Source organism: Puntigrus tetrazona, chromosome 19, assembly GCF_018831695.1.
Source record: "Puntigrus tetrazona isolate hp1 chromosome 19, ASM1883169v1, whole genome shotgun sequence".
NCBI classification, from domain to species: Eukaryota; Metazoa; Chordata; class Actinopteri; order Cypriniformes; family Cyprinidae; genus Puntigrus; species Puntigrus tetrazona.
Genome location: NC_056717.1, coordinates 17,662,129 through 17,685,944, shown reverse-complemented (window position 1 = coordinate 17,685,944; position 23,816 = coordinate 17,662,129). Strand labels below are relative to the sequence as shown.

The 23,816-nt window shown below is 38.8% G+C and overlaps 1 protein-coding gene across 2 annotated transcripts; it reads left to right on the top strand.

Moving 5' to 3' along the window:
- Positions 1 to 23: 23 nt before the first annotated feature.
- On the top strand, positions 24 to 22,955 carry kmt2ba (lysine (K)-specific methyltransferase 2Ba). Of its 2 annotated transcripts, none has more exons than XM_043217408.1 (37): positions 24 to 643; positions 3,781 to 3,847; positions 4,637 to 6,106; positions 6,380 to 6,564; positions 7,345 to 7,452; positions 7,533 to 7,689; positions 8,639 to 8,849; positions 8,989 to 9,041; positions 9,252 to 9,500; positions 9,642 to 9,736; positions 10,584 to 10,694; positions 10,842 to 10,955; positions 11,112 to 11,258; positions 11,375 to 11,467; positions 11,702 to 11,819; positions 12,232 to 12,345; positions 12,425 to 12,612; positions 12,722 to 12,820; positions 13,082 to 13,189; positions 13,347 to 13,423; positions 13,513 to 13,613; positions 13,698 to 13,780; positions 13,862 to 13,996; positions 14,213 to 14,371; positions 14,461 to 14,578; positions 14,659 to 14,737; positions 14,978 to 15,138; positions 15,322 to 15,477; positions 15,944 to 18,368; positions 18,672 to 18,776; positions 18,870 to 18,988; positions 19,106 to 19,234; positions 19,347 to 19,599; positions 19,709 to 19,816; positions 20,741 to 20,824; positions 20,913 to 21,042; positions 21,123 to 22,955. In XM_043217408.1, exons 1-37 carry the CDS (start codon positions 353 to 355, stop codon positions 21,396 to 21,398), a joined length of 8,676 nt encoding a protein of 2,891 aa, XP_043073343.1. In that variant the 5' UTR covers positions 24 to 352; the 3' UTR covers positions 21,399 to 22,955. The 2 variants fall into 2 exon arrangements, with proteins under 2 accessions (XP_043073343.1, XP_043073342.1); XM_043217407.1 differs by having other exon boundaries at positions 25 to 643; positions 6,377 to 6,564.
- Positions 22,956 to 23,816: the final 861 nt, after the last annotated feature.

The following is a 23,816-nucleotide window of genomic DNA, read 5'->3' as shown; positions in this document are numbered from 1 at the left end:
GCTAGAAGTATAAGGGCATTCTTACTGCATGCTTCTGGACACTTAAGACTTTTATATGAGCTTTTTATATTTTATTCTTATCTTCTTTTTAGATTTCTGCTATAAAAAATATATATATTTGTAACTAAAGATTCAGTTAACTGTAACTGACTATTATTTAATATATCAGACATTAAACTGCTAAATTTGTATTATTAAGTATTTAAAGAATGACGCGCCACTATGCTCAAAGGCCAACGTAAAGAAAAACTCAATCTCCCATGATGCAGTGCGTTTCCTCCGCTATCTCGCGCCTTTCCATCTTGTTCCTCTCGAGAGCTCAGCGCCGTAGTTGTTGTTGTGGTATGTAATAATGGCGGCAGCAGGAGGCGGATTACCAGCCTCGGCTGTTGTGGCGACCGTAAACAGCTCCGCCACCGTTCGCTGCCGTTTCCCAGGTCGGCCGTGGACGTCCCGGAGCCTGCTAAAGACGGAGAAACGCTCTCACGTCGGTCGGGTGAGGGCTGAAGACAGAGAAGGGCCGAGGCCCGTCGACGTTAGAGCTACGCTGAGAGAGGACCCGTCACTGTCGCGTCTGCTCGGGCTGGCGGAGAAGCACCGGCGCCAGCGCGATGCGGGATTCTGCACGAGCGGGAGCGACGAGGTGAGAGAAATAACGTTACCGTGCTAATGCGCGGCAAGTGCATCATCAGCATGTCGCGGAGTTGCTGGTGTCAGTTCCTGCAGAGATGCAGCCACCTGATCATAGCGGCGCGGTTGTAAGCTTCACGGATTAGCGATGGAGTCCGTGTAAAGCGTTTAAAGAGACGCCAGTCGTATCTTGGGCTTTTGCCGGTCTGTCGAGATCTCGTGGCGGGTGTTTTAACTCCGGTCGGCGGTGTTGCCGTGGCTACTGGGATTGTTTGCGGTTCAGTGACAGCGTGGTGGCCGCTGATTAGTTTTAAGGGAGTTTGTGTAAAGTTAAATGCTTTGGGATTTGATGTCAGTGTTGTTTAAAGGCCCGTTGTTCTTAATCGATAGTAATATCTGTTATTTATTTAGTCAAAACGTTCGGGAGGCGTGGCTTGCATCTGGAATATGATACGGTTATTGTTTATGCATTCTGTCGGGAGTCGTCTTTGTATCCTTCAATATGTAATGCTTCTTAAAAAAAAAACTAGATCCGCCAGCTAGAAGTGTTTACAGACAAGTTAATTGCTTCATAGTAATCTTGTTAATCAGTCACGACGTGCTAGAAGTGTTATTCGAGTTCATTTTCATTCAGTAAAACTTTTAGCACATAAAAAAAACCGGATTTTTTGTGCTTTGAGTGCTTTGTCTACATTTTAATTTTGTTAAATAAGAGATTACCCTAGTAAAGCCAGACATGAAACAATACCTTAAAAGGAAATACAAAAAGGCTGCATATGTGTTGTGTATCATATTTGAAACATTTGGCTTTTATAGCTCATATGAGGGGAAAAAAAGTCGCTCGTATTAGAAGAAACTAAGAAACGTGACATTTTCTTGGGTATGTTCTTTACATGGCAAAACTAAGTTGGAGTTCTGATGGCTTGTAATTTTTGTAACCATATAACTGACTACTGACTGACAAGTCGGTATCTAAATTAGGTGATATGTAAAGGCTTAAAGTTTTATGATCTAAGATGTCTTCAAGCTTCACTTGTGCGCAGTGATGATTTAGAGATGCACCAGTGACTTCCTCAAAAGACCGGGCTGTAAATTAGATGCTTGTGTTTGACTTTTTTTTTTTTCCAGAAAAGAATATGTAAAGTGGAAAATAAACTAAAAATATCTTTAGTCCAATAAATCTCAATGTTATTAACAATATAAAAATCAAAGCGAATATACATTTTTTTTTAGATTAGATTAGATTCAACTTTATTGTCATTACACATGTACAAGTACAAGGTAACGAAATGCGGTTTATGTCTAACCAGGAGTGCATTAAGCAGCAAGTGCAGGATATAGGTACAAATATAAATTACAAGTGCACATATAGGTAATATGTACAGGAGATAAATATGTACAAATTAAATTACAGATGAATGTGTTAATGAAGGGGAAATTTACAGATAGCATGTGTAAACAATTTATAGATGATTCATTTGTACCATAAAGTGAAGGTGGACATTTTTAGTATTATACTAAAAGACCGTTATACTAAAATGCATGTCCTTTTCTTGTTAAATGGATACTTCGCCCCAAAATTGAAAATTTGATGTTTATCTGCTTACCCCGAGGACCATCCAAGATGTATGTGAAGAGAAGATTTGTGATTGATATGTATAAGAGTATAACAGTATTTATATAATAAATACTATATCATAAATACTCTTTGCTCAGAACGATCATTTCTTTGGTGCCTTTTGACTTCCATGATATGACTGACAGACTGCAGCGGTTTGAGTTAAAAATCTTTGTGTTGTACTGAAGAAACAAAGTCACTTACATCTTGGATGCCCTGGGGGTTAGGAGATAAACATTACATTTTGATTTTTGTGTGAACTCTTATCTCTTTAATAAGCACCATCCTTACTAGATGTTTTTTTTTTTTTACTGCATTAGAGAAATTTTCCTAGCTAATACAGTGAAACAAAAGCACTCAAAGCTTGAATGCGGTCTGATTCAAAGCTGAACCAGATTTGACATCACACCTTGTAGACTGACGCAATCTGAATCTGTGCTTTGAAATTCTAAGCTATCTGCAATCAGATGACTTTGCAGCATCTTCCTTACGTGAGAGGACAGCACCTTATATAAAACTGTACTTGACTTCGGAAGTCTGAATCATTTTGAACCATGAGCCGTTGTGGACTTTTTGTGTGGACTTTTTTTTTTCTGTGGTGTTTGAAAAAGACCGATAGATTATATTAACTTGAAGAGTTAAATATTTAGTTTTTAATTAGTTGTATTTTGAAAATACCCTGCTCTTTATAGTATTTCTACAACATTTGCTGATGTAATCTTATTAACAATTGCACTTGGCACTGTTTTAAAGATGAGATTTGAGATTTGCCTGTTGTTTTTTTCATTTTATGATAAAGCTGTAACTTTCAAAACCTCATTCTCTTTGTTTATTGGTCATTTATGGGCTATTGTCATCTGTTCAATAAATTAGAAAAGTTTTACGGCAGCAATACCTTTGCAGTGTTCAGATTCCTGAGCTCTGCGTGTTTCTGAAAAGTCCTTACATCAAGCATGAGTGCTGACGTTTATTAGTATATCGGAGTTGTCTCATATTTCATTTCACATGTGTTTAAATAGCAGTTTTTTAATAGTTAACGTTCACACCTATGTGTGTACTTGTGCAGTGTGCTGAACTTTAAAACTAATGCATTGTTATTGTAATTTAGCGTTGCAATGTGTGTATTGCACTCTTTTGTCAGCATTTCTCACTACTCTGTCTTTTAGAGAAATCAAGCGTGGATCCCATGTTACATATTTTGTTTTTGTTTGTGAAGCCTGGCATGTAATAATCAAATACTCATGGAAACCGATGCCTTTGTTTGATTATTTGTTCTGTATAATACCAGCGTTATCAGTCGAGCAGGGGTTTTGTAGTCCTGCCATCTGTCATTGTGCTCAGCAGTGAGCAAAAGATGGACTGCAAACATTCATTCAACAACTGTTGGATTAGCCAGTGCAGAGAAAGAGAATATAGTGTAAATGATCTAAATGTCCTGTTCCTACATATTTTAAATTCATTTGATTACAAGAAATACACTAACATTCTGCATGTACTTTTGTGGTTATATTGTATCTATCATTCTTTCTCAGGAGGGAGACTTCACAGGCTTTAGAGTGGACGGTCAGTGGTCCTCGCGTTCTGGACAGGGCTCATCAAGTGAGTGTTTCAGTTGTTTTCATGAAGGGCTGGGCGATATACATCGGCTTTACTGACAAGATGCACATAATATAATGATCGATATATATTGCCCAGCCTTGTTTCCATGTTTAAAGTGCTCCTATTATGGGTTATTAAAAGGTCATATTTTGGTTTTGGGAGCCCCAAACAACAGGTTGACATGCATGCATGGTCAAAAAACACTTGCATTTAACAATATGGATTTATTTTTACTTTATTTGTTCAATGACTCCCAAATGATTTGCTCAATTCATTTTTGCAGTCCTGCATTTTTATTCAGACCTATCAAAAAGACCAACAAGTAGGCGTAAAATTGTGCTTCAATAAATCTTACATTTTCATTTTGACGTCAACCTGAAGCGGTTTGGAAAATGTTTTAAAAACAACTTGTTTCAGTGATTCAGTCAACTCTTTCTTTTGAGGGACAGCAACTTTATACTTTACCTGATTGGGTATATAATTGTGTATTAATTTGTGCATGTTTTTACATTAAAATTACCTGCACCTAATGTTTCTTACTTTTTTATACTTCTATAAGTAATATACATTTTAACAAGCAGTTTAGAATTTTAATTGAAATATCTAAATTATTATCTATTTATAGATGGATATTCACTAAAACTTTAGTGCATCCCCAATTAAAAATAATTTTGAAGGCACTGACATTGTTAATTATGGTTTATGCTCTCTTGCCTCTTTTTCTAGTTTTACTGTTGTTTATTAAAAATAAATAAAATTTACTGATGTTTTTGTCTCTCTTTTCTAAAGGCAGACCCCCTAAACTGGCATCCTCACTAGTGAAGCCACCTTTGGCTCCAAAACTAAAATCATCACTATTGAAAAAACCTGACATGAAAGGCAAAAGATTTTCCAGAACTGACCAAAAATCTGGAAGGCCCAAAATGATTATTAAATTGCCAGCCAGGAAGGTGACCAAAAAACAAATGGCACAGTCACAAAGGCCATTTGTGGATAAAGATGAACAATTGAAACAGGGCAGCTCAAGTAAGAGAAATGGCAGGGTACTCAGGAACCAGAAAGAGGGAACAATTGTCTCCTCAAAGACAGAAAATGATGAAAATATTGACGGGGCTTTTGAAGAGGAGGAGATCACTGGAAGTTCAAAACGTGGGTCCAGTGCAGTAGACAGACGGACGAAGCAGGGCAAATTAGTGTGGAGTTTAACACTGGTTAAAGGTAAAGAGCGAGCTTCCAGAGTTATAGATACCCAAAACCAAAGAGTTTCAACAGAATATGCTAAGACCTACAGGAACAAGACAGAGGAAATGGTTGCTAGTAATCAGTCAGGTGCAGTTTCTTTGAAACCGATGGCAAAAAAGAGAAGGGGCAGAAGGAGAGGCGCAAACAAGGAGCCTCTAGAATCTCTTAGTGGACATGCAGGACCGTCTTTTAGTGATAGTTTAAGTTCTTCCCAGAAGAAGGCTTTTGTAAGGCGACAAAGCAAGTTACTGCAACAGGAGGTACCTCACAGTCAAGGACAGGCCTCTAACATGCCAAGAAAGAGACAGCGACTTGCTCTAGAGACAGACTCTACACATGTGCTGCAACCGGTGGAAGGAAAGGAACAGGCAGTTGGAGAGATTAAGAAATCAAAGCCTGGAAGACAGCCTAAACACTCCACTAGACCAACTGTTAGTGCTCGATCTTCTCGGGTCATCAAGGTCCCGAAGAGGTTCATGGATGATGAGCGTATGTCTGCTCTTCCAGAACGAGGTTCCCCAAAGAAACCTGCTCTTACTGAGATTCCAGCGGATCTCGGGAAACCGAATATTGAGCTCCAAACCATTCATCCCGGAAGCAAGCCGAAGACTGCACAAGAACCTCTGATCCTAAACAATGATGAAAAAGGTGTTCCGGAAAAGGCACAATCCCAGGATGACAAACGTGTTTTGAGTTCCTCTAGGGTGTCTGGTGGTCCTCGAGGGAGGGGTAGGAGAGTTGGCCAATCCACAGACCACTATAAGATATACTGGAAATTGAAGAAGCTCACAGCGTGCCTGGCCAAGCGAAGGATGGAGCGGATTGCCAGTGCACGCTCCAAGCTAACAGAGGATGGTGCTGAGGGGGGGGCCCATAATGCGGAAGGAAGAAAGTCTGATCTCAAATTACAGGACATGTATTCTCCAGGGGTGGTGCCAAAAGTAGCCATACATGTTGGGGAACTCTCTGATCAGATGCCACTTGCGTCTTTGGCAGAAGGCCCTGCTAAGGAGAACGGTAGGGCTTTTACGGTCATGTTTCAGTATTATGCCACTAATAGTACTAAATTTATATGTAGACTACCTTTAATCCAAGGAATGCAACTCAAAGTGCTTTACAAATGCAATAAGTACTTTACATGCATATGCAATAATTATTATAATATAAGAATAAAGATGAAATCCATTTTGGTATGCTAATAAAGCAAACAACAACCTAAAACTCTCCACATGGTTTGGTCTGTTCTTTTGTCCTCCTCCTAATTTTGATGTAACTTTATTCTTTCAGTAGAGACTACCAGCCTTGAAGGCACCACTGAAACGACCGCACAGAATGCCCATATGATGGTAGAGCAAGGTGGAAACACCCAGAGAATTAATATTTCCGGGGCCAATAAGAGGATGTTCCACCTTCTGAAGAGAGCAAGAGTCCAACTGATTAAAATCGACCAGCAGAAACAGCTCAAAACAGCTCAGGTCAGAATACGAATCGTCACTGTTTTTGACAAGTTATGACAATATATTAAAGATGGGTGAACTGAGTGTTTTTGTTTTCAAAGCCTTATTTGAGGGGCAATCGATTAAACATTTTACTTTATTTGGCAAAGATAACATTGATCCAAAATGATGGTAAAAATTTGACTTTTAAAATAAATTTGACTTTAAAATAAATGGTGTTCATCAAAGAATCCTGATGAAAATGCATTACAGTTTCAACAAAAATATAAAGTAGCAAAATTGCTTTCAACAGAGGTTTCCTGAGCACCAGATCAGTAGATTAAAATGATTTCTGATGGATCATATGGCATTTATGACCGGAGTATGCTGAAATTTCAGCTATCAAAAGTGTCATCACAGGGAAAAAAAGTTGCCTAATTCTAAAATATTTAGTATTTTTATTTAGTAAATAATAATATTAAAAAAATATTATTGATCAGCTTTATGCATAAAAGACAAAAGTTTTTGTTGTCTATGAGATCGTAGCATGAAATTTTTTTTCCTTCTAAAACATTGAGGTTACAATTTATTTTAAGGTGTTCTTGTTACAGTGTAATTATACATTTATGTGCTGAATAATATTAATTAGCTATATGTTAGGATGAGGGTTTGGTTTAGAGTTGTATGCATGTAATTATCAATAATTAATTGTTGTTTTAATAGTAAATGTAATGAGTAACAAAGACATCTTTTTTTTATCTTAGTGAATGCCATAGTGCTCTGTATAATTATATTTACGATAGTGCTTGTGCTCTGCAGCTTCTGTCTAACTCTGTGAGAGTAAGAGATGGATCGGCAGCAGTCACGCAGAGAGGCAGAAAGAGGGGGAAGAGAGTTGTCCCAGCTAACCCAGAGGGTGCTCCACAGGTATGCTTCAATACAAAATATTGCTCTTCAGCTTTTTTAGTTGCACCGTGAGTTACTGTAATGCCCTTTTATCTCTATAGGAGCAATTGATCGGTGGTCCACGTATAAAGCATGTGTGTCGAGCAGCAGCTGTGGCACTGGGACAGCCACGCGCCATGGTTCCCGACGACATTCCAAGGCTCAGCGCCCTTCCTCTACATGAGAGAGAAGGGATCACTGCTTCACCTGCCGAAGAGGGTACACACCTCTCCTTTCCTCATTCTGTCCGCATCCATTATAAGTGACAGTTGCTCATGGAGACATCTGGGCTCTGGAAATTGTATATTTTGTTTATGTTAGTTACAGTGTTATTGTAATATGTGTTCACGCTGGGCTTGGAAGCATAAAGTGTATGATTTGTAAACAAACTGTAGAGAGCGTAGAATGATTTAAAGATATTTTAAAATTATTTATTTATTTATTGATAAATATAACAAATGGAAAATGTTGTAAATACAGATATTCTATTATAAATATTTATGACATTCCTGATTAAAAAATATTCTAAAATCTAAAAATATTTATTTTTTTATTTAATGTATCATTCCTAAAATATCTCTCTCTTTGGACCACTTTCCATTATTGCATTATTATCACTGACCACTTGCATAGTATGTTTAGTATTATTACTATTATTAGTCATTTATAATAATGTAATTCTGCATTAAACTCTTAACTTTAACTTGATATTTTGTGCAGCAATGTTCTCATCCTTTGCTAGCATGTAATGGCCAAAGGTTTTGTAATACGGTAAAATGTGAAAATAAAATTATCCTGGAGTGTGTTGCATTCATAATGCACAACAAATGCGAACTGCATTGTGGACTGTATGTAAAATGCCTTGATTGTTTGGAGAGCGCACATAATGCACTACTGCACAGAAACATAAAAGTAAATACACGAAGATCCACATTTTAGAATATATATTTCCCCTTAATTGAAAAAGTTAATTGGCAACATTTGATTGCAATAATAATTGAAAAAAGCCAACTTTTTGGATTGTATCTAGCTAATGTCAAAAAGGCAGTATTCACCTTATTTATTTCTGAATCCAACTCTGACATGCTCAAAATGCCCTTCTTCTTATGTTAGATGCTTTCTTTTGCCTCTCTCTCCCTCTTCCATCTGCCCCTTCTGGCTCTTCAAGATGTTGCATCTCACTCAGAAGCTGAGAGTGAAGAATCTGTTGAACCCAAGCTGACATTTAGACGCAGGTACGAAAGCACAGCTTTTGGTTGTCGGCTAAAACGCTGTATGCGCTGCAAGGGCTGCCATCGGCTGGAGGACTGTGGAAGGTGTGTGTTCTGTCTGGACAAGCCCAAATTTGGAGGACCCAATAAGAAACGACAGAGCTGTGTGTAAGTCAACGAATAGTGTCAATTACATGGTAGCCAATGGAGTTAAGCTTTCCCAGCTTTTAGGGGACATATAATGCAGTTCTTTTTTCAGTATTTGATCCTATTTGTGGACTTGTTTTTCGAATTTTGTTTTTAACAGCCTAAAGAAGTGTGTGCTGATTGAGCGGAGCAAAATGAGGCGATTTAATAAAGGTACTAGCCTGCTTAAAATTGAAATAATTTTTTAGCAATTCATTATCAACCTCTCAGTTACTCGGGAATGTCGAATGTGAGTAAAATATAGAAATAAAGTGAAAAATATGTGTGCGATTTCAAATATTACAAAAAATACTGTTTATCGCTAACATAAGCAGACGAAGTACAGATTTGTTCATTTTATTTTACCACCTCTCTTTGACGCAGTCCAGATGAAGCGGCGCCGGCCATCAGCGGCCGCTGGCTTAAACAGCAGCGAAGAAGAAAACGAGGAGGAAGGTGGAGATGATGGTGGAGGACAGGCCCAGTTCAGCCCCACGAGGAGGCAGCCGAGACGACAAGTCACTCCTCAGTCCTACAGAAAACTGCTGGGGTACGACTCCTCTGACACAGAGACGCAGAGCGTCAGCTCTGAAAAGACAAAGGCCACCGGGACCCCAAAGACTCAATCAAGTGGTGTGTACTTTATTTTAGCTTACTAAATTAAACTTACTTAAAGTTCTATATTAATTTAACAGCTTATTGATGGGATATTTTATCTTGATCAGTAAAACCAGTTTTGCTGAGACCAAACTAATACTTTAAACTACTTTCCAGAAGTGGCTACTTCTGTAACTGCTCCAGAAGAGGCAACAAAGCAGAAACGGCAAGGCCTTTACAGAGCTTTTTGGGCCCAACGCAGAAACGATAAGGTAGGGTAACTTATCTCGAATTTGATGATCTCAAAATGAATAATTAATCAAGCTATAATCGACCAATATATTTGTATGTCAGGAATTTAATCCAATTTCTGAAGCGTTTCTGAAATGTCGTCCTCTTTAACTTCTTAATTCGGTAACAAACCTGATTCTTCTCATGTCTTTCTCTTGAAAAAAAATTGCTTCTTTTTGTCTTTTCACAACTACAGAGTAACCATTTGTTCTAATTAGGTGTTACATAAAGTTTCTGGCATTACATCAATTCTTTACCTTAGCAAGAGTAATTCAAATCTTTTTTTTTTTTTCTTCTTTTTTTTGTGGCTTCATAAGCTTCATAAGACTTCATAAGCTATACTTGCTCATCATGTTCTGCCTGGTTAGGACATTGTCTTCTGAACAGTTGATGGTGATGGAAACGCTTCCCTCTGCTCTCTGCCTTCTCATTTCTTCTCATGCTCTGTTTTGGTGACGGTCTTCCTCTTGCTTACTTTTTATCAGAACTTTTTCCTGCTTGTGTTATGGTCCTACTGCTCCCCTCCATATACCCCCTATTCTTTTGGTTTTTTTGACATTCACATAGGAGCCACTTGATCCATCATCATCATCCGTGGACTCTTCAGCACCGCCCCACCATGCCTTCACCCATACAGGAATTTCCTCCCTCAAGCCTGGGCGCAGGCTGCGGTTGCGACTGGAGAGGCTTCCAGCCAGTGTCGTGCAAGCGGCCCATTTGGGATTAGCAATCCCGCTTACTGATCCCGCAGACTCACGGAAAGTGACGTGTGAGAAGGTGGAAGAAGAGAGAGGTTTTACTTATTGCTGTTCTCTTACTCATTGTCAGACTTCGATGGAGCACACGCCGTCCAGTGTCCTGACTCCACAGGTCAACGGCTGTACCCAGAGGGGCAAGATGTCACAGGGAACAATGAACAAGATTCGTGTGGACTTCAAGGTCAGCACCGAGATTGCAATGAATTTTCTGTAAAAACAGAAGCTTTTTTTGTGGGTGTTGTAGTTATATAAAACACTCATCTAAAAAATTGTTCTAAAATTTTATTCTCTTGTTATTTTAACCATATTTTTTTGTCACTTTATGCAGGAAGACTGTCACATTCAGAATGTGTGGTTGATGGGAGGATTGAGTATTCTCACTTCAGTCCCCATCATGCCCCAGTTTGTGTGTCTGCTCTGTGCCAGCAAAGGCCAGCATGATGTAAGATCCAGCTCTCATTACATAACTCAATACCACTAAATCATCACCCATACTACGTCTGTAATAACACTGTACATATGTCCATTTTCATTTTATGTTGAAGAATAATAGTTCATCCTTTTATAATAATTTGGGAAAAATTGATCGCTTTCCCAGATGATCTACTGTCAGATGTGCTGTGAGCCTTTTCACAATTTCTGCCTGCCACCGGACGACCGTCCAAAGGAGGAGAACAAGGAGAACTGGTGCTGCCGACGCTGCAAGTTCTGCCATGTTTGTGGCCGCAAGAGCAAGCAAGCGAAGGTGCTTTAATTTTTTATTAGCAGAAGATATTATTTTAAATATATATATAAAAATATTGTAAATATTAACATGCAATTGGTATATATGACAGCAGATGTTCTGTTCTTCCCATTTAGCCAGTTTTGCAGTGCAAGAGATGCATGTACTGCTACCATCCATCCTGTTTAGGACCCACATATCCCAAACCTGTCAAAATGAACACCTCATGGGTGAGTTAATTCCCCTCCCATAGAGTACCACATGTTCATACAGTGAGTTTTATTTATCATATATTTTAAGCTTGGCAATATTGTATTTTTGACAGTCATGCCGATTTAAGCTATTTTAAATCAATTTAAGCAGTTTTAAGTACAATATGTTTTCCAGTGTTTTTTTTATTTTTTATTTTTTATTTTTTTTGCATGAATTGGTCCATCAATAAAGTTTGCTTTGTTTCTTTGTAGATTTGCATGCTGTGCATTAGGTGTAAGAGCTGTGGTGTGACTCCTGGGAATTCCTCGGACACGTCCTGGAACCATGAGCTGGAACTCTGCCCTGACTGTAATAAACACCATAGCAAAGGTTTGACAATGCAAACATATATAACACATAAATAAAAGAAAAAAAAAATATATATATATATATATATATATATATATATATATATATATATATATATATATATATATATATATATATATATATAATTTTTTTGTATGTATATATTTAAAATAGTCGTATATCATCCAGGTTAACACACTATTAACAACCCAAGCCTTTGCATACCACTATATATATTTCAAAAAACTCTTCTAGGTGTCTTCCCTATTCAATTTATTCTTTGGGAAAATATGATTTTAAAAAACACTGTTGTTTTATGTAGTTTATTTATCGACTTCATGTAATATCTGTTAATATAATATTTATATGAATATTTTATAACATTATTGCATGTTGCACTGTGAATTCCAATTAATCAGCGGTGTGTTTTCAGGGAACTTCTGCACTGTATGTCTGAAATGCTACGAGGAACATGAGTTTGACAGCAGCATGATGCAGTGTGCTCGATGTGCCCACTGGGTCCATCCCAAATGTGAGGGGCTCACAGGTAGGATGTGTCCATTTTTATTGCCTCACTGATGCAACACACGTTGTCTTGTATCTCCATCCTGCCTTTTACTTTCCAGATGACCTGTATGAGATCCTGTGTCGTCTGCGCGGGAAGAGTCTGGTGTTCTCCTGTGCTCCCTGCAGTAAGAGATTCCGCAGCGGCTGGCAGGATGTTGTTCAGGAAGTTTTGAGGAACGGTCTAGAGAAGATCATGAATGGATTGAAGAGTTCTCTGATCATCAGCCACCTCCTCATGTGTGCACAGGTGAAGTTTTCAGCTGCCTGTTTACTCACCGTCCATTTGATGCCAAACAAGTTTATACTCTTGCAGTGCCCTGGTGAATCAAATGTGCTTTATGTGTGTATTTCGACAGTGTGAGGTGTGTCCAGATTTTGAAGTTGTAAAGGAGCGGTCAGGCTGTTGTCTGCATCCTGTAGAGCTGAAGCTGGGGAATGGCCTGTACACTTCACTGGTGAGATTTCTTGTACATGTAAAACTAGTAATGACATGATTTAATTTTGGCATGACAACAGAATAACATAGAATGATTCTATGGGGACTTACATTACCCTATCCTTAATATTCTTTATAGACTATATTCAGTCCAGAGCTATTGGAGAACTATTGAATATCTCAGTCTATCAGTATATTTATATTCTAATATCGCATTAGAGAGATACAACACACATACATATAACACTGTACGTAAACACAGTTAACCCTGGTCTTTCAGAAAGCATTTCATGAAGATGTGGTAGCAGTGATGGTGGAAAGGCTGAGAAAAGAGTTTCTTCTAGAGGAGCAAAGGCCCACTGGTCACGCCAAATTATATTATATAAAGGTAATATGTTTTTCCTGTAAGCCTGCAGTAGCTGCCGATGTTCAGCAATCGTTATGCATTTTAATGTTATGCATATTGTGTGAGTCATAATTACATGCTGTAGTTTATCTTGGTGCATATCTTGCTTCTTTTAAATATCTTTGTGTTGTCCTTGCAGCTAGTAGAACAAGTATTTAGCTGGTTTAACAGTCAGGACCCCAAAACTTGGAGCTGTCATATGCAAGAGTATCCAAGGTAGGAAACCTAGCTTTTCTTATTTTAATATGCTACATGCATTCAAAAATTGTGGTGTTAAGGTCCACTTTGCCACTTTTGTTTCATAGTGGTATGCTCCCTGATGCTATAATTCCCCCCAGCGATGAACACAGTTATGCACAATGGCTAAAAGAGCAGGATCCAGAAAACCCTCAAAGAAAATCTCAAGGTAAACGCAATGTAATTTATCTTCATGGCTCATGCTGTTTTCTTGTTTGTACATTTTGTAAAAAAAAATTCTCTTGAACCACAGATCTGCAGAAAGTGAACTCTCGGTCTTTAATGGATGAAAGACAGTGCTCTCTCTGCCAGCAACATGGAGATGCCAAACCGAATGTAGGTGAAGCCTTTACCAGTTCAGTGTTCAGAGACGAGTCTGCTGTTTGGCTCACGGAGCTGTGTTGTTTGCATTTGTAGGATGCTGGGAGGCTGCTGTATATTGGACAGAATGAATGGGCTCATGTGAACTGCTGCATTTGGTCGACGGAGGTCCAGGATGTCAAAGGAGCTTTGCTGCATGTCCACAGTGCCGTCACCAGGGGCCGACTCATGGTTGGTATAAACTGGTGCAGAGTTCATTTAGATAAAAACTGAATAAGTAAAATTGTGAAATATTTTAAGCCCAGTTCAGGGGTTCCATAGCCTTGATAACCTGGATGTTCTATATGGTGCAGTCATTATACCATTTTTAATTTTAATTAATAGAATATAATATGCTTTACATAAATGAATGTATTCATTTGACCTTTTTTTTATTTTTTGTGCCAGCGCTGTGAGCGTTGTGGCCAGACAGGAGCGACTGTGGGCTGTTGTCTTACCTCGTGTCAGAGTAACTACCACTTCATGTGTGCACGTGCCAGCAACTGTGTCTTCCAGTGTGATAAAAAAGTGTACTGTTACAAACATCGTGACCTCATAAACAATAAGGTGTGTACAACTGAGCAAAATAATGTTTTACTATTACTGTAAAATTGTAGTGTGACGAGTAGTGTGTAAACAACCATTTATTTTTGTAGATTGAGCAAGGCAATGGGTTTGAAGTTCTCAGAAGGGTATACGTGGATTTTGATGGGATTAGTCTGCGTAGGAAGTTTCTAACAGGCTTGGAGCCAGAGTCCGTAAATGTGATGATTGGTGAGTAAACGAATGATGATCTCTGGTGTTGCATTGAAAGCAAGAGAAAGTTTAATGTGTTTTATTATGCATCCATGCAGGGTCTCTGCATGTACAAAAACTTGGTGTTCTGACGGAGCTGTCTGCAAATTCTGAAAAATTGTATCCAGTTGGATACCAGTGAGTGATATGCATTTTAAAGTCACTTAGCTTTTTCTCAATAAGTAATTAATTTTCCATTGTAGTTGTCAGTTATCAAAGCATCATCCACATTTTTGATACATATTAATTGTCCAAGAAAGTAATTTAAAAAATGCATGCTTTTTCTCTGAAATCAAGGTAAAATCAATTTAGTAGAACTGCTATTTATTCTAAATTATGAGCAAACATAGTTGTTCACATAATTTGATGTGGTTTCAGATGTTCTAGATGGTATTGGAGCACCGTTGACCCTCGCAGACGATGCCGATATACATGTAAAGTAACAGAGGTGCGACCATCAACACGGTGCAAAGCTCCTAGCTCCATGGTGGATCAGGGAGAAAATCACACAATTGTACACAGTCCAAAAGCTCACAATGGTGTGTATATGCATGTCTATATATCTTTATTCATGCATTTTGTGTAATCGCATTGCAATTTTTGTTAGATGGCTAATATTGTATAATTGTGAATTAATATTAATTTTTCAAGTTGTTCTTTTTTTTTTTTTTTTTTTTTTTTTTTTAATAATTATTCTGACGACTCATATTTCTGTCTAATAGATGAGGATGGCACAGATAGCGAGTCCATTTCGCCTGGACTGCCCCCCAGCACCCCCTCCAAGACCAAACAAGACTTGGGGGCCGGAGGTAAGACTCCTAGCTATCCACACAACAGGAGACCAGCAGGGGGAATGTCCAGACCATTACCTTCCCCAGGTGAGATTTTTGCATTGGTTTCTAGTTATGTTCATTTACCAAACAAAGAAATCCAATTACATCAAATTTGAATGCTATATTTATATTTAATAAATTTACATAAGCATATAGCTTGTATCTATGTGTGTTGATCACTGTTTAGATGTAAATAAAATTAAAATCTGTTCATGTAAAGCAATCCTATCTCTTCACGAGACTTGGATTTAACCGCTCAGTTTCTTAGAATTAATTTTACGGCGCCTTTGTGACATTTTTGAAAGTTTTGATTACTTGAAACTACTCTGGTGTCATCAGACAATTTATCTTTTGTTTCGTAGATTAATCATAGGTTTGTAATGACATGATACTAAGTAAATAGAATCAAGAATAATCAAAAATGCTCCCCCAAAAATGTAAATTCTGTCTATTTTGATTGATTCTATTTTGATTATAAGTCATACATAGTTATCTTAAAATTCTTTTCCAGGCAATGCTGTTTCCACATCCCATCACATTTTGACCATTAGTGACCTTGATGAGACACGACGTGCAACAAGGAGACTTTCCACACGTAGCCGAAATGCCTCTCCTCCACCTGTGGTAGTGTCAGGCCCAATGGCTTTGAGATCAGGGGGCACGATTCACCCTAGATCCCTTTCGTTCAGCCCCCCTGTCTCACCACTTGGTGCAACCGAGAACCTCATGAGCTCCACCTCACCTCGGCGAAGGGGGAGGCCTTCCTCTTCATCTCCCTCTAGCATCACCTCAGGACCCTCTCCTCCACAAGCAGCTCTGCAAAGTCCCTCTTGCACCTTACATTCATCTGTCCGCCAGTCCCCAAGGCACAAACAGCCTTTTAAAACCACACAGCATAAGACTGATGAGGTGGTTCAAGAGCTCTTTGCCTTGCCGGAGCCAGAGGAGGCTGCAGGCACACCAAGCCACAGAATTCCTGCCTCATCTGACAAATCAAATCAAGAACTGCTCTCTGCAAACTTCGATCCAGACACAGATGTGGCGGTGGCCTCTGTGTTGAATGCAAAGCTTGAATTTGATGAGGCTTTGCTCAATGAAAATGTGGCTCTGGACTGTGACCCTCAATGTGGAGAGGGAGATGCAGAGGAAGGGGCCTGCAAATTCAGCACTGGCAGGAAGGACTTGACTTCAGAGAGTCAGATGGAATCAGATGATGATGTCGCTGACCATTACCTGAATTTCTCTCGCACTGTTGTTGTCCGTGAACCTGCCAAAGAATCTGCACAGGCAGGACTCTCTGTCCTTCCTAACTCAGGGTCCATCACTCAGCTGGATGGGGCTGACAATGACTCAGAGAGCGATACAGGCGAAGCCAATGCAGACGATGATACTCAGGAAGTAGGAAGTAGTTTTTGTAGTCAGGATACTGAGCCATTAAAGCACACTGGTTTAAAAAAGGGCAAAACCCTTGGTGACAGGCAGCTAGTTTGCCCAAGATCACCTATTGCAAATCCACATACAACAGATTCTGTTGATCAGAATTCTCAGCTACAGACTCAAAACATGGACCAAGTCTGTGAAGAACAGATAATAACTTCTTTACAAGATGGTGGAAACATACTTATTGATTCTGAAGTGTCCAACGGACAAGAGTCATTTCCAGATGAACTAAAAGCAACAACCCCCATCCTTTACAAAGGCAGTGATCTTGTTACGACCCAAGAAGAAGTCTTGCTCGAAAATGAGTCAACAGAAGGTTTGCAGGAAGTGTTCTTGGATGACACCAGTGGGAATTTCATATCCGCTGTTGATGGCAGAGTTTTGAACTTGACACAAAATGTTGCTGGTCCTGTGGCTGCAACTGATTCCTCACTAGTAAACAAAGATGAATCTGTTTTAAAGAGAGCTTTGTCACCTGTTGAGAAACGGGTGGCTGCTGTGCCAATGAGTAGTACTAGAACAATTCATGTTGTTGCACCAGCTGCCTCCACAAAAAGACGTTTCGTGACCATACAACCTGGCTCCCAACCCAAACCCTTCCATATGACAATGCCTGTTACCAACTCTCTGCCACTTTCCTTGCCTGTCAATGTTGTCTCATCTTCTCCCACTATTTCTGTTGCACCTCAAGGGACTCCGCTTGCTCCTACTTCAGTTTTAATAAATGGTTTTGGAGCTCTGCCTAAGGAAGCCAGTAAGGGTCGTAGGATCGCCATACGCATTGCCACCCCAAAACAAGTGACTGAACAGTCTCTGCCCCAGTGTTTACCTGGTACACCCCCTGCACCTCAGGTTCTTCTGGTCAACCGTGCAGGACAGATTCTAGTGAAAAACCCACAGACTAATACATACCAATTACCTAGCTCTAATTCTCCCTCATACACCCAGATCAGCCAGATTGCAAAGATAATCCACAGCAGTAATGTTCTCCAGCGACCTGTCCCAAAGGTTACGGTGATACCAGTGCCTCAGGCTAGTCTCAGCAAAACCACACCAACGCGTATCATATCTTACAGCAGCAACAATGGAGCAACACCCCCAACCCAAGTGCTAATCAGGAGGATTCCCCAGAGTTATCCTGTAAGCCAATTGCACAGCGTCAATCCGTCGATGGAAAGAACGGGCTCAATATCTGAAAGTGGGCAGGCGGAAGTGGCCCAGGAGATAATCGACAAAGCAATGGCAAGTCACCGTGTTGTAGCGCATCCCACTGACACGAGCCCTTCTCAGCTCCACCTCGAAAAACGCCTCTCTCCCGAAGCAAAGGATTCAGTCCCTGGGTTTCATCTTCGGACTCAACCCAACATCTTGTCTCACTTCAGACCTCAAGTCAAGATCAAGAGAGTGTCTTCAGTAACTGATCGAATTGGTGTGAAAAGATGCCGTACAGACTTCTTGGACCAGACAGGCACTTCTTCCCAGGATGACCACAGCAGGTAGGAACAAATATTCAGTCAAATTAAGTCAGGGTGGCAAGTTATTGATCATTACTATAGATATGAAAAAAAAGGAAGTATGCCTTCACTGTTTTTTAAAATTAATTTATTTTTAAGGGACTTTTCATTAACAAACATAAAAGCTTCTTGGTGGACCTGCCCCCTAAACCAAATTTTAATAGACTGACTAGTCATTAACAAAAATAAAAATATAATTTTGAACATTTAAACATTCAAACCAGATGTTATTAATTTCTTTCTAATATTACCATGTAATGGTTATCGTATTTTGTTGATATGTAGATCAAACCGTGTTAGAATAAAGGCCCCAAGTGTAAAGGATGTGCTCGACTTTGACGATCCAGATGTTGGATCTCTTGACCAGCCAAAGAACAATGTAAAGGACAGGTCAGTGTTGATAACTTAAAATCACATTTACTTGTGTTTTACCAAAGATAACCATGATAACCATGTAAATGCTTTCTTTTTCCTCTTTTTTAGAATTACTTCGAATGAACCAGAGCCCGCTTTGGTGCAGGGAAATGAGACACGGGACAGTGCTAAATCTCAGTGCATGAGCTATAAACATAGTGATTCCTCTGACTGGGCCCCCTATGCAGGTGAATATGACTAATTGTGTTACCTTAAAGCAGCATTTTCAATGAATTTGAATTAGCTTAACACAGGTGCACTGTAACAGAGGTTTTGAAAGTTCACTGCATGTGTAATTGCTTCAGGTTGGAGTTCAGATGAGGACTCTCCATCACCAGGCAAGCAGGATAAGTGTGTCAGTCAGTATCTGCCCCATCTGCGCTTCCAGATTACTAGTGAGGATGGCTTTAGTGTAGAAGCGGACAGCATGGATGGTCAGTAATGATAAACCTTGTAGTGACGCATTGTGCTATAAGAATGTTGTTGTTTTTTTTCCTTTCACACTCTGCCACATTATTATATGTTTTGTCTATGGCCTTTTTTCAGTGGCGTGGAAAGCAGTAATGGATGGTGTCCAGGAGGCACGGGTAGGCTGTCGGCTAGAGCAGTTTCCCTTCAACAGGATAAGCGGTGCCAGGGTGCTGGGTGTCCTCCACGATGCTGTGCTCTTTCTGCTTGAGCAGCTGCAGGGTGCTTCTCTCTGCCAGAAACACAGTTTCCGTTTCCACCAGCATGAAGTACCAGAAGAAGAGCTGCCAATAAACCCGAGTGGCTGTGCCCGCGCAGAGGTATATGTGCGGTGAGTATCTGTGAACTCATGTACGCTTCACATACGACTTTAATTTCCTTTATTTGTTCCATTCCAAATGGGGTAATCAAAAATCGCCTTTCTCCCTCGGCACACACAGAAAATCTACCTTTGATATGTTTAATTTCCTGGCATCGCAACATCGTCAACTTCCTGAGTCAAGGCCATGTGATGATGAGGAGGACGACGTCATGCTAAAATCCAGCAGGTTAGTCACTCAGCAACATATTTGGAAAAGATAAACCAAAAATAAAAAAATTGTCGTTAATTACTTTAAGATTTTCGTTTATCTTCGGAGCACAAATTAAGATATTAAGAGCTTTCTGACCCTCCATAGACATCACAGCAACTGATACGTTTGAGGCCCAGAAACATAGTAAAGACGTTGTTAAAAAAAAAGTCCATGTGGTATTAGTGTTTTAATCATAATTTTATGTAACTAAAATACTTTTTGTGTCCAAAGAAAACAAGTCTCAAATTGAGAAGAAATAAAGTTTTTTTTTTTTTTGTTTGTTTTCTTTGTGCACAAAAAGTATTCTAGTAGCTTCATAAAATTAAGTTTGAACCACTGATGTCACAATTATGTCCTTACTATACTTCTGGGCCCTAAATGTGGTAGTTTCCTTTCTGCTGATGTTCAGAAAGCTCATGAATGTCATCAAAAATATCTTATAGTTCACCCTGAAATTAAAATTCTGTCCAAATCTGTATGAATTTCATTTTGCCAAACACATAGGAAGATATTTTTAAGAAAGTTTGTAACCAGGATCACCATTGCATCACTATTGACTTCCATAGTATTTTTTTTCCTACCGTGGAAGTGAGACAGAACAGACTTTTTCTGGTTTGGGTGGACTATTCCTTTAATTTGTTTTCTTAAGATGAACAAAGCTCTTACAGTAATTAATGACAAAATTTTCAGTTTTTGCTGAACTGTTCCTTTAAATTTATTTAAAGGAAAGATTTAAAAGAAGATTTAAAAAAAAAAAAAGATAAAACTTATTTTGCGTTGTTTTATCAACTGTAATACCAAAATAATAGATGATTTATTTATTTATTTAAAGTATGAAAAAAGTTTTTATTTTATTTACATTTTTTTGTGACTCATCCTGCTATTTCGACTTCCATTTAGACGAGCCACAAGTACGGAGTTGCCAATGGCTATGAGGTTTAGACACTTGGAGAAAACCTCTAAAGAGGCTGTGGGAGTTTACAGGTAGTGCACTGCAGCATAAAATTTGTATAAAATCACTTAACTTTTAAAGAAGAAAAGTAATTGGTGCAATTACTTATCTCCATGACAGATCCGCCATACATGGTCGAGGTCTTTTCTGCAAGAGGAACATCGAGGCTGGAGAGATGGTGATCGAGTACGCCGGCAACGTCATCCGTGCAGTTCTCACTGACAAAAGAGAAAAATACTATGACAGCAAGGTAAAAGTGATTTCTCCCATTGTGATGATGCATTGCTTTGATGTAATGTTGAGTTCCTAACCTGCTATCTCTTTCCTCAGGGCATCGGCTGCTACATGTTTCGCATTGACGACTTCGATGTGGTGGACGCCACCATGCACGGAAACGCAGCACGATTTATAAATCATTCCTGCGACCCTAACTGTTATTCAAGAGTCATCAACGTGGAGGGCCAGAAGCACATCGTTATATTCGCCCTGCGGAAGATTTACCGGGGAGAGGAACTCACCTATGACTACAAGTTCCCCATTGAAGATGCAAACAACAAATTGAACTGTAACTGTGGGGCTCGGCGTTGCCGACACTTCCTAAACTAAAACCGGCATGTTTACTCAACGGCAAATTCGTGGGGAAAAGAGGTTTAGGGGGGATATCTTGGTATGGGTGGCTATTTATGAAGGAAGACACTCATTACAGGTGCTTAATGGTGCAGAGATTAATTTATTCTGAAGGAAATACAATATTTAGATTATTTGGCAAGGTGTGTAGCCTTTTTAGACCACCAGCATATCTGGATTGGTTACCTCGCTTGAGTTATATTTCCTACCCCAGCAGTCAACAACCCAGTAACATCCTGCACTGGATGAGGCCGTTTGCTCTGATTTAAAAATTAAAAGTAGTGACCTCAAACGAATACCCTTTACTTAACATTTTCACCTGTCCTTACGCTCTTTTGTCCCAGCATGCCTTTCAAGTCTTGCCACTGGTGGCTGGTAATGCAGTAGGTCTATTCTGGAAGGATCCTTTAGTGTCAGAATTAATGTACAGAGGTTTTCATAGTGGAGGATACCCTGAGGTTCGGAAGGGTGTGATTATTTTTTGCTACTGAATCAAGAGGAGTTCCTGTTATAGGTCATCCTCAACAGCACCTTAATAATCTTTGCTCTCTTTTTTTTTTGGAAATGTAGGCACTGTACATATTCTTCAGAACAGATGTACTTTTTGGTCAAACCATGAACAATCTTGCCATACAACCTAGTTTCTAACAGGATCCCGTACGTTTCCAGAACATCGACGTTTGTATATTTCTCAGTGTTTTTTTTTCTTTTTTTTTTTTTTTTTTTTTTGGTTCAAATTATTGCGTCACATATAACAAAATTTAAGACCAAATTTGATTGGCACATTTAACTTCGAGTCCCTCTGCTTTTGAATGCATATACTGGCCGTTTTACAGCATTCTGGGTCATGTACAGATTACCGTTCTTCACCCCGAAGCCCAATTTTCGACAGATTAGTTTTAAGAACTGTTTTTATGTGCTTTTATATCTTGAGGCCAGTCTTTTGGCGGTCAGCTGTAGTATTCTACATATTAGGATGACTTGTCTAGTAAAGATGTGACAAATCCTAGTCTGATCATCAGTGCACAAGTATTTAAGTAAATGTTCAAAACCGTACTCATGAATGGCGGGTTCAGCTGGAAACGGCCGAGGCGCTGCTAATAGCCATGTGTCTTCTTTTGATACCCTTCCTCTTGCAGCACGTTTAGACAGACGCTCATCTCCATTTGGGTTGACTACCTCAGTACATCAGTGACAGCTAGTTAGTTACAGTACGAACAATAGTATAGGGAATGCTGGGATAAACCCGCACTAGCTTTGATTTTATGCAATGTTACTGTAGGGGTTGTTTTGAGTTGTTTTTCCAGAGAATTCCCAGATCCCCCTTCCCTCATTATTTTGTACAGAATTGAAGTGTGCTTATTATTAAAAATGAAGACTGCGGCTTGATTCCATCACTGAACGTGATCCCACTCAGAGTGAACCTTTGTATAAAGTTGTATACAAGAATTTCTAAATCTGTTAAATTTTTCTACGCACTTTTTTTTATTTATGATGTTCTGTATGTAATAAAGATACAAAAATATTTGAACAAAATGATTTATGTTTCAAATATTTTAAGTATTTTAGCTGTTTATTATTACTTAATGCACCTAATAATTTTTACTTAATTTTATTGAGCGTCAATAACCATAAAAGAGTATATTGAGGTCATGGTTAATAATGAGAACTAGACTCTCTAAAATATGACAAGAATAATTTATGTAGTTATTTGAAAGAATTAAAAGAACCTTTTAATGTATATTCTTGTGTCGTTAAATGGTCAAGGTTGATAAAGGGTTTAGAAAGTAATAAGTAATAATTTTTTGGAGAGTAATTTGCACAATAATTGCATTGTAGAAGATGTAATTTGTAACTGGTAATTAATTACTTTTTAACTTGCTGTACAATTCAATAGAGCATATTATAAAGGTAAAAGCTTTCATTTGGCCTCTAAAAGACTTTAACTTGACTTTACCTTAAAAGCCAGAAACATAATATCAACAATTGTTTTGTCTGTGTTTTAATTATTCACACAATTGATCAAATTTATGTTAAGGTGGATGTAAAAAGTTACTTCATTTAGAGATTTAGACATGCTTAAATGTATGCCTCGACATGTCCTTGTTAAGGTATTTTCATGGTAAGATATTTGTGTCGAATAAATACCTTGAGCGCTTTTTTATAACTAATTCTGAAAAGTAAAATGTTATTTTCTGCTAATATGAAATAGACCGTGCAACATCGTCTTTTTCATGCTAGTCTCCTCAAAATATGCAAGAATTTAAATGTCCATGCTAACTATTAATAATAGAAAGAGGGTCCTCTCTGCAGTATTTGTCCAATTTTGTCTGTGGAAATCTAAATGGACTCCATCGGTAAGAACCACAAAACAGTTAAATATTACCTGATAAATGT